The sequence below is a fragment of the Chlorocebus sabaeus genome, chromosome 20 (assembly GCF_047675955.1).
Source record: "Chlorocebus sabaeus isolate Y175 chromosome 20, mChlSab1.0.hap1, whole genome shotgun sequence".
Classification (NCBI taxonomy): Eukaryota; Metazoa; Chordata; class Mammalia; order Primates; family Cercopithecidae; genus Chlorocebus; species Chlorocebus sabaeus.
In genome coordinates, this window is record NC_132923.1 from 135,906,232 (window position 1) to 135,919,451 (window position 13,220).

Here is a 13,220-nt window from a genome sequence, read left to right on the forward strand (position 1 = left end):
GGAAAAAAGGCGAGCGCCCAGCGCGGGCAGAGGGCGGGGCCCACGGCCGCCGCGTGGGCCGGCGGGGCACTCATTCCCCGAGGAACGGGCCATGTCCGCCAAGGCGAAAGACCCAGACTCGGGTGGCCGTCCGGTTTTCACCCGCATGGTTTGCCGACCTCCCATCCCCAGGCTGAGCCCTGCAATGCAGCGCGAGGCGGGCAGCCCCGTCCACACAGGAGTCACACTCAGGACGACTGAGGCACGAATCGGGATTCCACGTTGCTTTGCCGTCTGCCGGGGGGGGGGGGGGTCGGGTGCTCACGTCTCTGAAGCCCCCGGAAGCCTGACCGTGCTGACTGTTTGATTCCCGAGCTCTGCGGAGACCCAGAATCTTCCAGGGAGGCGTGGAACGCCAGCACCGTGCCTTCGCTCTACTCGCCTGTTTCCAGGGCGGGCCACGGTGGAGACTCCCCCTACGTTGCGTTGCGTGATGCAGGCATCCGTGGTCAGGCCGCGACGCCGGGGATGCAGTCTTTCTCCGGGGTGTCGCTCCGCCCTTCCGCGTGGAAGTGAACGCGACCCACACACCTGCGTGTGTGAGCCTGTGATGACAACGGCGACAACCACGGGCACGGCCTCCTTCCCGGGGAGAGGGCCCGGAAAACTCAAGACTCTCACGGAGGTCCAGTTCCACACTCCACTCCACCCTTCCGGGCTGGCTTCTCCCTGCTGAAGACGCCCGCGGAGCCCCGAGAGCGGCTTCCAGTCCCCGCAGAATCCCTGGAGAGGCCCAGAGAGCCAGCCCCTGAAGCCCGCCCCCCGCCCCCTCCCCCCTCCCCCCACCCCACTCCCCACCCCACTCCCCACCTCCCGGGCTTCTCCGGCCCCACCCACACCCAGGCCACAGTGACCTGGGCCCTGTGGGTCCCGGCTTCCGAGGGCGAGGGCGGGCTGGCCCTGGGCTCCTCCTGCATTCCTGAAGGGGTGGAGCCTGTGGGCCTTTATAAGGGCCGCTGGCCGGCTGGGCCGGCCTCCTGGCTGGACCTGCTCGCCCTGCACAGGCCGACTGAGGGGCACGGGAGCCCGCCGGCCTCTCTCTGCCCGTGTCTGTCCGCGGAATTCCGGCCAGGTCTCCCCGCGATGGCTCTCCCGACACCTGGAGACGGCGCCCTCCCGGCGGAGGCCCGAGGACGAGGACGGCGAAGGAGACTCGTTTGGACCCCGAGCCAGAGGGAGGCCCTGCGAGCCTGCTTTGAGCGGAACCCGTACCCGGGCATCGCCACCAGGGAAGAGCTGGCCCGGGCCATCGGCATTCCGGAGCCCAGGGTCCAGATTTGGTTTCAGAACGAGAGATCACGCCAGCTGAGGCAGCACCGGCGGGAATCTCGGCCCTGGCCCGGGAAACGCGGCCCGCAAGAAGGCAGGCGAAAGCGGACCGCCGTCACCCGGTCCCAGACCGCCCTGCTCCTGCGAGCCTTCCAGCAGGATCGCTTTCCGGGCATCGCCACCCGGGAAGAACTGGCCAGAGAGACGGGCCTCCCGGAGTCCCGGATTCAGATTTGGTTTCAGAACCGGAGGGCCAGGCACCCAGGCCAGGGTGGCGGGGCACCGGCGCACGCAGGCGGCCTGTGCGACGCGGCCCCCGGCGGGTGTCTCCCCGCCCCCTCGCCGTTGGCCTTCGCCCACACCGGGGCGTGGGGAACGGGGCTTCCCGCGCCCCACGTGCCCTGCGCGCCCTGGACTCTCCCACCGGGGGCTTTCGCGAGCCAGGGAGCAGGGGCCGTCGCCCCGCTGCAGCCCGGCCAGGCCGCGCAGGCAGCGGGGATCCCCCATCCAGCCCCGGCAGGCGGGGATTGGGAACTTTCCTACGCTGCCCTGGCGACTCCGGAAGGGGCGCTCTCCCACCCTCAGACCCCCCGGGGGTGGCCTCCGCGCCCGAGCCAATGGCGGGGGGACCAGGACCCGCAGCACCACAGCCTGCCGGGCCCTTGCTCGGTGGGACAGCCCGGGCCCGCCGGAGCTGAGCCGCAGGGCCAGGGTGTGCTCGCGCCGCCCACGTCCCAGGGGAGTCCGTGGTGGGGCTGGGGCCAGGGGCCCCAGGTCGCCGGGGCGGCGTGGGAGCCCCAAATCGGGGCAGCTCCACCTCCGGGGCCCGCGCCCCGGGAGGCCTCCGCGGGGCAGGAGCAGATGCAAGCCGTCCGGGCGCCCTCCCCGCCGCTCCAGGAGCCTGGGCGCTCGTCTGCACTCCCCTCCAGCCTGCTGGATGAGCTCCTGGAGACCCCCGAGTTTCTGCAGCAGGCGCAACCTCTGCTAGAAACGGAGGCCCCGACGGAGCTGCAGGACGTGGGAGAGCCCGCTTGGCTGGAACCGCTACTCCTCAGCGAGGAGGAATACCGGGCTCTGCTGGAGGAGCTTTAGGACGCGGGGTTGGGACGGGATCGGGGGCGGGGCGGTGGCCTCCCTTTGGCGGTGGGCACCGGGCTCGGTGTGGAGAGGCCTGTTTTCCCTCCGGGCTGAGCAGCCTGGCATTCCTGCCTTCCGGGTCTGGGCGCGGCGGCGGCGGCGGCGGCGGCGGCCGGAGACTCCACACCGAGGAGAACTGAGCATCCCGGGGATTCCAGAGCCGGCCCAGGTTCCAGGAGGGGGGACCGTCTACTGCGCATGCGCGGGTGTGCGGGCAGCGGCCTAGGCTCTGGGAGCGGCCCCGGCAGAGCTCTCATGCTTTTCCACCACCCGACCCCCGCCCGATGCCCCACCCCACTCCCCAACGCGGCGCGCACACACACACCCACACACACGCACCCCCCGACACACCCACACAACCACACCCCCACACACCCAAACACACCACCCCCACCCCCACCCCCACCACGACCGCCAGCAGCACCACCGTGTTCTGCACTGGGCTGCTGGTTGGAGACCTCCATGCCCCGAAACACCGGGCCCGGGCAGCGTCCGGGCCTGCTCTCCCTCCGGCGGCTCGCCTCCTCTGTGCCTCCGCTCCACCGTCACTCGCCCACCCGTGCCCCTGCCGCCTTCCCCGCCGTCGGCATGGAGCACCTGGCGGCTACATGCACCCCCCAGATCCCACACAAACCCGGGATGCTGACCGCTCCAGGCGGGGGGAAGGCAGGCAGAGATGGAGAGATGAGAGCCAGACCTCGGGGGATGGACGCAGGAGGGACGTTGGAATGGAGGGAGGGAGGGAGGGAGGGAGGGAGGGAGGGAGGGACGGATGGACGGAGAGAGGGAGGGAGTGGGGAACGGAGGGAAAGACGGAGCGACGGAGGGACGGGGGGGGGGGGGCGGGCGGGAGGGAGCAAGGGTCAGAGGGACTCCGGCAGGGAGGAAAAGCGGTCTCCGGCCTCCAGCAGCAACAGGGCCGCCCCTCCCCCACGCCCCCGCGCGCCGGGGGAAAAAAGGCGAGCGCCCAGCGCGGGCAGAGGGCGGGGCCCACGGCCGCCGCGTGGGCCGGCGGGGCACTCATTCCCCGAGGAACGGGCCATGTCCGCCAAGGCGAAAGACCCAGACTCGGGTGGCCGTCCGGTTTTCACCCGCATGGTTTGCCGACCTCCCATCCCCAGGCTGAGCCCTGCAATGCAGCGCGAGGCGGGCAGCCCCGTCCACACAGGAGTCACACTCAGGACGACTGAGGCACGAATCGGGATTCCACGTTGCTTTGCCGTCTGCCGGGGGGGGGGGGGGTCGGGTGCTCACGTCTCTGAAGCCCCCGGAAGCCTGACCGTGCTGACTGTTTGATTCCCGAGCTCTGCGGAGACCCAGAATCTTCCAGGGAGGCGTGGAACGCCAGCACCGTGCCTTCGCTCTACTCGCCTGTTTCCAGGGCGGGCCACGGTGGAGACTCCCCCTACGTTGCGTTGCGTGATGCAGGCATCCGTGGTCAGGCCGCGACGCCGGGGATGCAGTCTTTCTCCGGGGTGTCGCTCCGCCCTTCCGCGTGGAAGTGAACGCGACCCACACACCTGCGTGTGTGAGCCTGTGATGACAACGGCGACAACCACGGGCACGGCCTCCTTCCCGGGGAGAGGGCCCGGAAAACTCAAGACTCTCACGGAGGTCCAGTTCCACACTCCACTCCACCCTTCCGGGCTGGCTTCTCCCTGCTGAAGACGCCCGCGGAGCCCCGAGAGCGGCTTCCAGTCCCCGCAGAATCCCTGGAGAGGCCCAGAGAGCCAGCCCCTGAAGCCCGCCCCCCGCCCCCTCCCCCCTCCCCCCACCCCACTCCCCACCCCACTCCCCACCTCCCGGGCTTCTCCGGCCCCACCCACACCCAGGCCACAGTGACCTGGGCCCTGTGGGTCCCGGCTTCCGAGGGCGAGGGCGGGCTGGCCCTGGGCTCCTCCTGCATTCCTGAAGGGGTGGAGCCTGTGGGCCTTTATAAGGGCCGCTGGCCGGCTGGGCCGGCCTCCTGGCTGGACCTGCTCGCCCTGCACAGGCCGACTGAGGGGCACGGGAGCCCGCCGGCCTCTCTCTGCCCGTGTCTGTCCGCGGAATTCCGGCCAGGTCTCCCCGCGATGGCTCTCCCGACACCTGGAGACGGCGCCCTCCCGGCGGAGGCCCGAGGACGAGGACGGCGAAGGAGACTCGTTTGGACCCCGAGCCAGAGGGAGGCCCTGCGAGCCTGCTTTGAGCGGAACCCGTACCCGGGCATCGCCACCAGGGAAGAGCTGGCCCGGGCCATCGGCATTCCGGAGCCCAGGGTCCAGATTTGGTTTCAGAACGAGAGATCACGCCAGCTGAGGCAGCACCGGCGGGAATCTCGGCCCTGGCCCGGGAAACGCGGCCCGCAAGAAGGCAGGCGAAAGCGGACCGCCGTCACCCGGTCCCAGACCGCCCTGCTCCTGCGAGCCTTCCAGCAGGATCGCTTTCCGGGCATCGCCACCCGGGAAGAACTGGCCAGAGAGACGGGCCTCCCGGAGTCCCGGATTCAGATTTGGTTTCAGAACCGGAGGGCCAGGCACCCAGGCCAGGGTGGCGGGGCACCGGCGCACGCAGGCGGCCTGTGCGACGCGGCCCCCGGCGGGTGTCTCCCCGCCCCCTCGCCGTTGGCCTTCGCCCACACCGGGGCGTGGGGAACGGGGCTTCCCGCGCCCCACGTGCCCTGCGCGCCCTGGACTCTCCCACCGGGGGCTTTCGCGAGCCAGGGAGCAGGGGCCGTCGCCCCGCTGCAGCCCGGCCAGGCCGCGCAGGCAGCGGGGATCCCCCATCCAGCCCCGGCAGGCGGGGATTGGGAACTTTCCTACGCTGCCCTGGCGACTCCGGAAGGGGCGCTCTCCCACCCTCAGACCCCCCGGGGGTGGCCTCCGCGCCCGAGCCAATGGCGGGGGGACCAGGACCCGCAGCACCACAGCCTGCCGGGCCCTTGCTCGGTGGGACAGCCCGGGCCCGCCGGAGCTGAGCCGCAGGGCCAGGGTGTGCTCGCGCCGCCCACGTCCCAGGGGAGTCCGTGGTGGGGCTGGGGCCAGGGGCCCCAGGTCGCCGGGGCGGCGTGGGAGCCCCAAATCGGGGCAGCTCCACCTCCGGGGCCCGCGCCCCGGGAGGCCTCCGCGGGGCAGGAGCAGATGCAAGCCGTCCGGGCGCCCTCCCCGCCGCTCCAGGAGCCTGGGCGCTCGTCTGCACTCCCCTCCAGCCTGCTGGATGAGCTCCTGGAGACCCCCGAGTTTCTGCAGCAGGCGCAACCTCTGCTAGAAACGGAGGCCCCGACGGAGCTGCAGGACGTGGGAGAGCCCGCTTGGCTGGAACCGCTACTCCTCAGCGAGGAGGAATACCGGGCTCTGCTGGAGGAGCTTTAGGACGCGGGGTTGGGACGGGATCGGGGGCGGGGCGGTGGCCTCCCTTTGGCGGTGGGCACCGGGCTCGGTGTGGAGAGGCCTGTTTTCCCTCCGGGCTGAGCAGCCTGGCATTCCTGCCTTCCGGGTCTGGGCGCGGCGGCGGCGGCGGCGGCGGCGGCCGGAGACTCCACACCGAGGAGAACTGAGCATCCCGGGGATTCCAGAGCCGGCCCAGGTTCCAGGAGGGGGGACCGTCTACTGCGCATGCGCGGGTGTGCGGGCAGCGGCCTAGGCTCTGGGAGCGGCCCCGGCAGAGCTCTCATGCTTTTCCACCACCCGACCCCCGCCCGATGCCCCACCCCACTCCCCAACGCGGCGCGCACACACACACCCACACACACGCACCCCCCGACACACCCACACAACCACACCCCCACACACCCAAACACACCACCCCCACCCCCACCCCCACCACGACCGCCAGCAGCACCACCGTGTTCTGCACTGGGCTGCTGGTTGGAGACCTCCATGCCCCGAAACACCGGGCCCGGGCAGCGTCCGGGCCTGCTCTCCCTCCGGCGGCTCGCCTCCTCTGTGCCTCCGCTCCACCGTCACTCGCCCACCCGTGCCCCTGCCGCCTTCCCCGCCGTCGGCATGGAGCACCTGGCGGCTACATGCACCCCCCAGATCCCACACAAACCCGGGATGCTGACCGCTCCAGGCGGGGGGAAGGCAGGCAGAGATGGAGAGATGAGAGCCAGACCTCGGGGGATGGACGCAGGAGGGACGTTGGAAGGGAGGGAGGGAGGGAGGGAGGGAGGGAGGGAGGGAGGGACGGATGGACGGAGAGAGGGAGGGAGTGGGGAACGGAGGGAAAGACGGAGCGACGGAGGGACGGGGGGGGGGGGGGCGGGCGGGAGGGAGCAAGGGTCAGAGGGACTCCGGCAGGGAGGAAAAGCGGTCTCCGGCCTCCAGCAGCAACAGGGCCGCCCCTCCCCCACGCCCCCGCGCGCCGGGGGAAAAAAGGCGAGCGCCCAGCGCGGGCAGAGGGCGGGGCCCACGGCCGCCGCGTGGGCCGGCGGGGCACTCATTCCCCGAGGAACGGGCCATGTCCGCCAAGGCGAAAGACCCAGACTCGGGTGGCCGTCCGGTTTTCACCCGCATGGTTTGCCGACCTCCCATCCCCAGGCTGAGCCCTGCAATGCAGCGCGAGGCGGGCAGCCCCGTCCACACAGGAGTCACACTCAGGACGACTGAGGCACGAATCGGGATTCCACGTTGCTTTGCCGTCTGCCGGGGGGGGGGGGGTCGGGTGCTCACGTCTCTGAAGCCCCCGGAAGCCTGACCGTGCTGACTGTTTGATTCCCGAGCTCTGCGGAGACCCAGAATCTTCCAGGGAGGCGTGGAACGCCAGCACCGTGCCTTCGCTCTACTCGCCTGTTTCCAGGGCGGGCCACGGTGGAGACTCCCCCTACGTTGCGTTGCGTGATCAGGCATCCGTGGTCAGGCCGCGACGCCGGGGATGCAGTCTTTCTCCGGGGTGTCGCTCCGCCCTTCCGCGTGGAAGTGAACGCGACCCACACACCTGCGTGTGTGAGCCTGTGATGACAACGGCGACAACCACGGGCACGGCCTCCTTCCCGGGGAGAGGGCCCGGAAAACTCAAGACTCTCACGGAGGTCCAGTTCCACACTCCACTCCACCCTTCCGGGCTGGCTTCTCCCTGCTGAAGACGCCCGCGGAGCCCCGAGAGCGGCTTCCAGTCCCCGCAGAATCCCTGGAGAGGCCCAGAGAGCCAGCCCCTGAAGCCCGCCCCCCGCCCCCTCCCCCCTCCCCCCACCCCACTCCCCACCCCACTCCCCACCTCCCGGGCTTCTCCGGCCCCACCCACACCCAGGCCACAGTGACCTGGGCCCTGTGGGTCCCGGCTTCCGAGGGCGAGGGCGGGCTGGCCCTGGGCTCCTCCTGCATTCCTGAAGGGGTGGAGCCTGTGGGCCTTTATAAGGGCCGCTGGCCGGCTGGGCCGGCCTCCTGGCTGGACCTGCTCGCCCTGCACAGGCCGACTGAGGGGCACGGGAGCCCGCCGGCCTCTCTCTGCCCGTGTCTGTCCGCGGAATTCCGGCCAGGTCTCCCCGCGATGGCTCTCCCGACACCTGGAGACGGCGCCCTCCCGGCGGAGGCCCGAGGACGAGGACGGCGAAGGAGACTCGTTTGGACCCCGAGCCAGAGGGAGGCCCTGCGAGCCTGCTTTGAGCGGAACCCGTACCCGGGCATCGCCACCAGGGAAGAGCTGGCCCGGGCCATCGGCATTCCGGAGCCCAGGGTCCAGATTTGGTTTCAGAACGAGAGATCACGCCAGCTGAGGCAGCACCGGCGGGAATCTCGGCCCTGGCCCGGGAAACGCGGCCCGCAAGAAGGCAGGCGAAAGCGGACCGCCGTCACCCGGTCCCAGACCGCCCTGCTCCTGCGAGCCTTCCAGCAGGATCGCTTTCCGGGCATCGCCACCCGGGAAGAACTGGCCAGAGAGACGGGCCTCCCGGAGTCCCGGATTCAGATTTGGTTTCAGAACCGGAGGGCCAGGCACCCAGGCCAGGGTGGCGGGGCACCGGCGCACGCAGGCGGCCTGTGCGACGCGGCCCCCGGCGGGTGTCTCCCCGCCCCCTCGCCGTTGGCCTTCGCCCACACCGGGGCGTGGGGAACGGGGCTTCCCGCGCCCCACGTGCCCTGCGCGCCCTGGACTCTCCCACCGGGGGCTTTCGCGAGCCAGGGAGCAGGGGCCGTCGCCCCGCTGCAGCCCGGCCAGGCCGCGCAGGCAGCGGGGATCCCCCATCCAGCCCCGGCAGGCGGGGATTGGGAACTTTCCTACGCTGCCCTGGCGACTCCGGAAGGGGCGCTCTCCCACCCTCAGACCCCCCGGGGGTGGCCTCCGCGCCCGAGCCAATGGCGGGGGGACCAGGACCCGCAGCACCACAGCCTGCCGGGCCCTTGCTCGGTGGGACAGCCCGGGCCCGCCGGAGCTGAGCCGCAGGGCCAGGGTGTGCTCGCGCCGCCCACGTCCCAGGGGAGTCCGTGGTGGGGCTGGGGCCAGGGGCCCCAGGTCGCCGGGGCGGCGTGGGAGCCCCAAATCGGGGCAGCTCCACCTCCGGGGCCCGCGCCCCGGGAGGCCTCCGCGGGGCAGGAGCAGATGCAAGCCGTCCGGGCGCCCTCCCCGCCGCTCCAGGAGCCTGGGCGCTCGTCTGCACTCCCCTCCAGCCTGCTGGATGAGCTCCTGGAGACCCCCGAGTTTCTGCAGCAGGCGCAACCTCTGCTAGAAACGGAGGCCCCGACGGAGCTGCAGGACGTGGGAGAGCCCGCTTGGCTGGAACCGCTACTCCTCAGCGAGGAGGAATACCGGGCTCTGCTGGAGGAGCTTTAGGACGCGGGGTTGGGACGGGATCGGGGGCGGGGCGGTGGCCTCCCTTTGGCGGTGGGCACCGGGCTCGGTGTGGAGAGGCCTGTTTTCCCTCCGGGCTGAGCAGCCTGGCATTCCTGCCTTCCGGGTCTGGGCGCGGCGGCGGCGGCGGCGGCGGCGGCGGCCGGAGACTCCACACCGAGGAGAACTGAGCATCCCGGGGATTCCAGAGCCGGCCCAGGTTCCAGGAGGGGGGACCGTCTACTGCGCATGCGCGGGTGTGCGGGCAGCGGCCTAGGCTCTGGGAGCGGCCCCGGCAGAGCTCTCATGCTTTTCCACCACCCGACCCCCGCCCGATGCCCCACCCCACTCCCCAACGCGGCGCGCACACACACACCCACACACACGCACCCCCCGACACACCCACACAACCACACCCCCACACACCCAAACACACCACCCCCACCCCCACCCCCACCACGACCGCCAGCAGCACCACCGTGTTCTGCACTGGGCTGCTGGTTGGAGACCTCCATGCCCCGAAACACCGGGCCCGGGCAGCGTCCGGGCCTGCTCTCCCTCCGGCGGCTCGCCTCCTCTGTGCCTCCGCTCCACCGTCACTCGCCCACCCGTGCCCCTGCCGCCTTCCCCGCCGTCGGCATGGAGCACCTGGCGGCTACATGCACCCCCCAGATCCCACACAAACCCGGGATGCTGACCGCTCCAGGCGGGGGGAAGGCAGGCAGAGATGGAGAGATGAGAGCCAGACCTCGGGGGATGGACGCAGGAGGGACGTTGGAAGGGAGGGAGGGAGGGAGGGAGGGAGGGAGGGAGGGAGGGACGGATGGACGGAGAGAGGGAGGGAGTGGGGAACGGAGGGAAAGACGGAGCGACGGAGGGACGGGGGGGGGGGGCGGGCGGGAGGGAGCAAGGGTCAGAGGGACTCCGGCAGGGAGGAAAAGCGGTCTCCGGCCTCCAGCAGCAACAGGGCCGCCCCTCCCCCACGCCCCCGCGCGCCGGGGGAAAAAAGGCGAGCGCCCAGCGCGGGCAGAGGGCGGGGCCCACGGCCGCCGCGTGGGCCGGCGGGGCACTCATTCCCCGAGGAACGGGCCATGTCCGCCAAGGCGAAAGACCCAGACTCGGGTGGCCGTCCGGTTTTCACCCGCATGGTTTGCCGACCTCCCATCCCCAGGCTGAGCCCTGCAATGCAGCGCGAGGCGGGCAGCCCCGTCCACACAGGAGTCACACTCAGGACGACTGAGGCACGAATCGGGATTCCACGTTGCTTTGCCGTCTGCCGGGGGGGGGGGGGTCGGGTGCTCACGTCTCTGAAGCCCCCGGAAGCCTGACCGTGCTGACTGTTTGATTCCCGAGCTCTGCGGAGACCCAGAATCTTCCAGGGAGGCGTGGAAACGCCAGCACCGTGCCTTCGCTCTACTCGCCTGTTTCCAGGGCGGGCCACGGTGGAGACTCCCCCTACGTTGCGTTGCGTGATGCAGGCATCCGTGGTCAGGCCGCGACGCCGGGGATGCAGTCTTTCTCCGGGGTGTCGCTCCGCCCTTCCGCGTGGAAGTGAACGCGACCCACACACCTGCGTGTGTGAGCCTGTGATGACAACGGCGACAACCACGGGCACGGCCTCCTTCCCGGGGAGAGGGCCCGGAAAACTCAAGACTCTCACGGAGGTCCAGTTCCACACTCCACTCCACCCTTCCGGGCTGGCTTCTCCCTGCTGAAGACGCCCGCGGAGCCCCGAGAGCGGCTTCCAGTCCCCGCAGAATCCCTGGAGAGGCCCAGAGAGCCAGCCCCTGAAGCCCGCCCCCCGCCCCCTCCCCCCTCCCCCCACCCCACTCCCCACCCCACTCCCCACCTCCCGGGCTTCTCCGGCCCCACCCACACCCAGGCCACAGTGACCTGGGCCCTGTGGGTCCCGGCTTCCGAGGGCGAGGGCGGGCTGGCCCTGGGCTCCTCCTGCATTCCTGAAGGGGTGGAGCCTGTGGGCCTTTATAAGGGCCGCTGGCCGGCTGGGCCGGCCTCCTGGCTGGACCTGCTCGCCCTGCACAGGCCGACTGAGGGGCACGGGAGCCCGCCGGCCTCTCTCTGCCCGTGTCTGTCCGCGGAATTCCGGCCAGGTCTCCCCGCGATGGCTCTCCCGACACCTGGAGACGGCGCCCTCCCGGCGGAGGCCCGAGGACGAGGACGGCGAAGGAGACTCGTTTGGACCCCGAGCCAGAGGGAGGCCCTGCGAGCCTGCTTTGAGCGGAACCCGTACCCGGGCATCGCCACCAGGGAAGAGCTGGCCCGGGCCATCGGCATTCCGGAGCCCAGGGTCCAGATTTGGTTTCAGAACGAGAGATCACGCCAGCTGAGGCAGCACCGGCGGGAATCTCGGCCCTGGCCCGGGAAACGCGGCCCGCAAGAAGGCAGGCGAAAGCGGACCGCCGTCACCCGGTCCCAGACCGCCCTGCTCCTGCGAGCCTTCCAGCAGGATCGCTTTCCGGGCATCGCCACCCGGGAAGAACTGGCCAGAGAGACGGGCCTCCCGGAGTCCCGGATTCAGATTTGGTTTCAGAACCGGAGGGCCAGGCACCCAGGCCAGGGTGGCGGGGCACCGGCGCACGCAGGCGGCCTGTGCGACGCGGCCCCCGGCGGGTGTCTCCCCGCCCCCTCGCCGTTGGCCTTCGCCCACACCGGGGCGTGGGGAACGGGGCTTCCCGCGCCCCACGTGCCCTGCGCGCCCTGGACTCTCCCACCGGGGGCTTTCGCGAGCCAGGGAGCAGGGGCCGTCGCCCCGCTGCAGCCCGGCCAGGCCGCGCAGGCAGCGGGGATCCCCCATCCAGCCCCGGCAGGCGGGGATTGGGAACTTTCCTACGCTGCCCTGGCGACTCCGGAAGGGGCGCTCTCCCACCCTCAGACCCCCCGGGGGTGGCCTCCGCGCCCGAGCCAATGGCGGGGGGACCAGGACCCGCAGCACCACAGCCTGCCGGGCCCTTGCTCGGTGGGACAGCCCGGGCCCGCCGGAGCTGAGCCGCAGGGCCAGGGTGTGCTCGCGCCGCCCACGTCCCAGGGGAGTCCGTGGTGGGGCTGGGGCCAGGGGCCCCAGGTCGCCGGGGCGGCGTGGGAGCCCCAAATCGGGGCAGCTCCACCTCCGGGGCCCGCGCCCCGGGAGGCCTCCGCGGGGCAGGAGCAGATGCAAGCCGTCCGGGCGCCCTCCCCGCCGCTCCAGGAGCCTGGGCGCTCGTCTGCACTCCCCTCCAGCCTGCTGGATGAGCTCCTGGAGACCCCCGAGTTTCTGCAGCAGGCGCAACCTCTGCTAGAAACGGAGGCCCCGACGGAGCTGCAGGACGTGGGAGAGCCCGCTTGGCTGGAACCGCTACTCCTCAGCGAGGAGGAATACCGGGCTCTGCTGGAGGAGCTTTAGGACGCGGGGTTGGGACGGGATCGGGGGCGGGGCGGTGGCCTCCCTTTGGCGGTGGGCACCGGGCTCGGTGTGGAGAGGCCTGTTTTCCCTCCGGGCTGAGCAGCCTGGCATTCCTGCCTTCCGGGTCTGGGCGCGGCGGCGGCGGCGGCGGCGGCGGCCGGAGACTCCACACCGAGGAGAACTGAGCATCCCGGGGATTCCAGAGCCGGCCCAGGTTCCAGGAGGGGGGACCGTCTACTGCGCATGCGCGGGTGTGCGGGCAGCGGCCTAGGCTCTGGGAGCGGCCCCGGCAGAGCTCTCATGCTTTTCCACCACCCGACCCCCGCCCGATGCCCCACCCCACTCCCCAACGCGGCGCGCACACACACACCCACACACACGCACCCCCCGACACACCCACACAACCACACCCCCACACACCCAAACACACCACCCCCACCCCCACCCCCACCACGACCGCCAGCAGCACCACCGTGTTCTGCACTGGGCTGCTGGTTGGAGACCTCCATGCCCCGAAACACCGGGCCCGGGCAGCGTCCGGGCCTGCTCTCCCTCCGGCGGCTCGCCTCCTCTGTGCCTCCGCTCCACCGTCACTCGCCCACCCGTGCCCCTGCCGCCTTCCCCGCCGTCGGCA

General features: G+C 71.5%; 4 protein-coding genes across 4 annotated transcripts; all 4 read left to right on the plus strand.

Annotated features, from left to right (window-relative positions):
- Positions 1-1,122: 1,122 nt before the first annotated feature.
- LOC140709410 (double homeobox protein 4C-like) lies at positions 1,123-2,400 on the plus strand. Its single transcript, XM_073008158.1, has one exon. The coding sequence runs from the start codon at positions 1,123-1,125 to the stop codon at positions 2,398-2,400; it is 1,278 nt and encodes a 425-aa protein (XP_072864259.1).
- Positions 2,401-4,457: 2,057 nt separating this feature from the next.
- LOC119619274 (double homeobox protein 4C-like) lies at positions 4,458-5,795 on the plus strand. Its single transcript, XM_073008160.1, has one exon. The coding sequence runs from the start codon at positions 4,518-4,520 to the stop codon at positions 5,793-5,795; it is 1,278 nt and encodes a 425-aa protein (XP_072864261.1). The 5' UTR covers positions 4,458-4,517.
- A 2,116-nt stretch (positions 5,796-7,911) lies between these two features.
- On the plus strand, positions 7,912-9,189 carry LOC119623053 (double homeobox protein 4C-like). The gene has a single exon (XM_073008161.1). The coding sequence runs from the start codon at positions 7,912-7,914 to the stop codon at positions 9,187-9,189; it is 1,278 nt and encodes a 425-aa protein (XP_072864262.1).
- Positions 9,190-11,308: 2,119 nt separating this feature from the next.
- On the plus strand, positions 11,309-12,586 carry LOC140709411 (double homeobox protein 4C-like). The gene has a single exon (XM_073008162.1). The coding sequence runs from the start codon at positions 11,309-11,311 to the stop codon at positions 12,584-12,586; it is 1,278 nt and encodes a 425-aa protein (XP_072864263.1).
- The last annotated feature ends 634 nt before the right edge of the window (positions 12,587-13,220 follow it).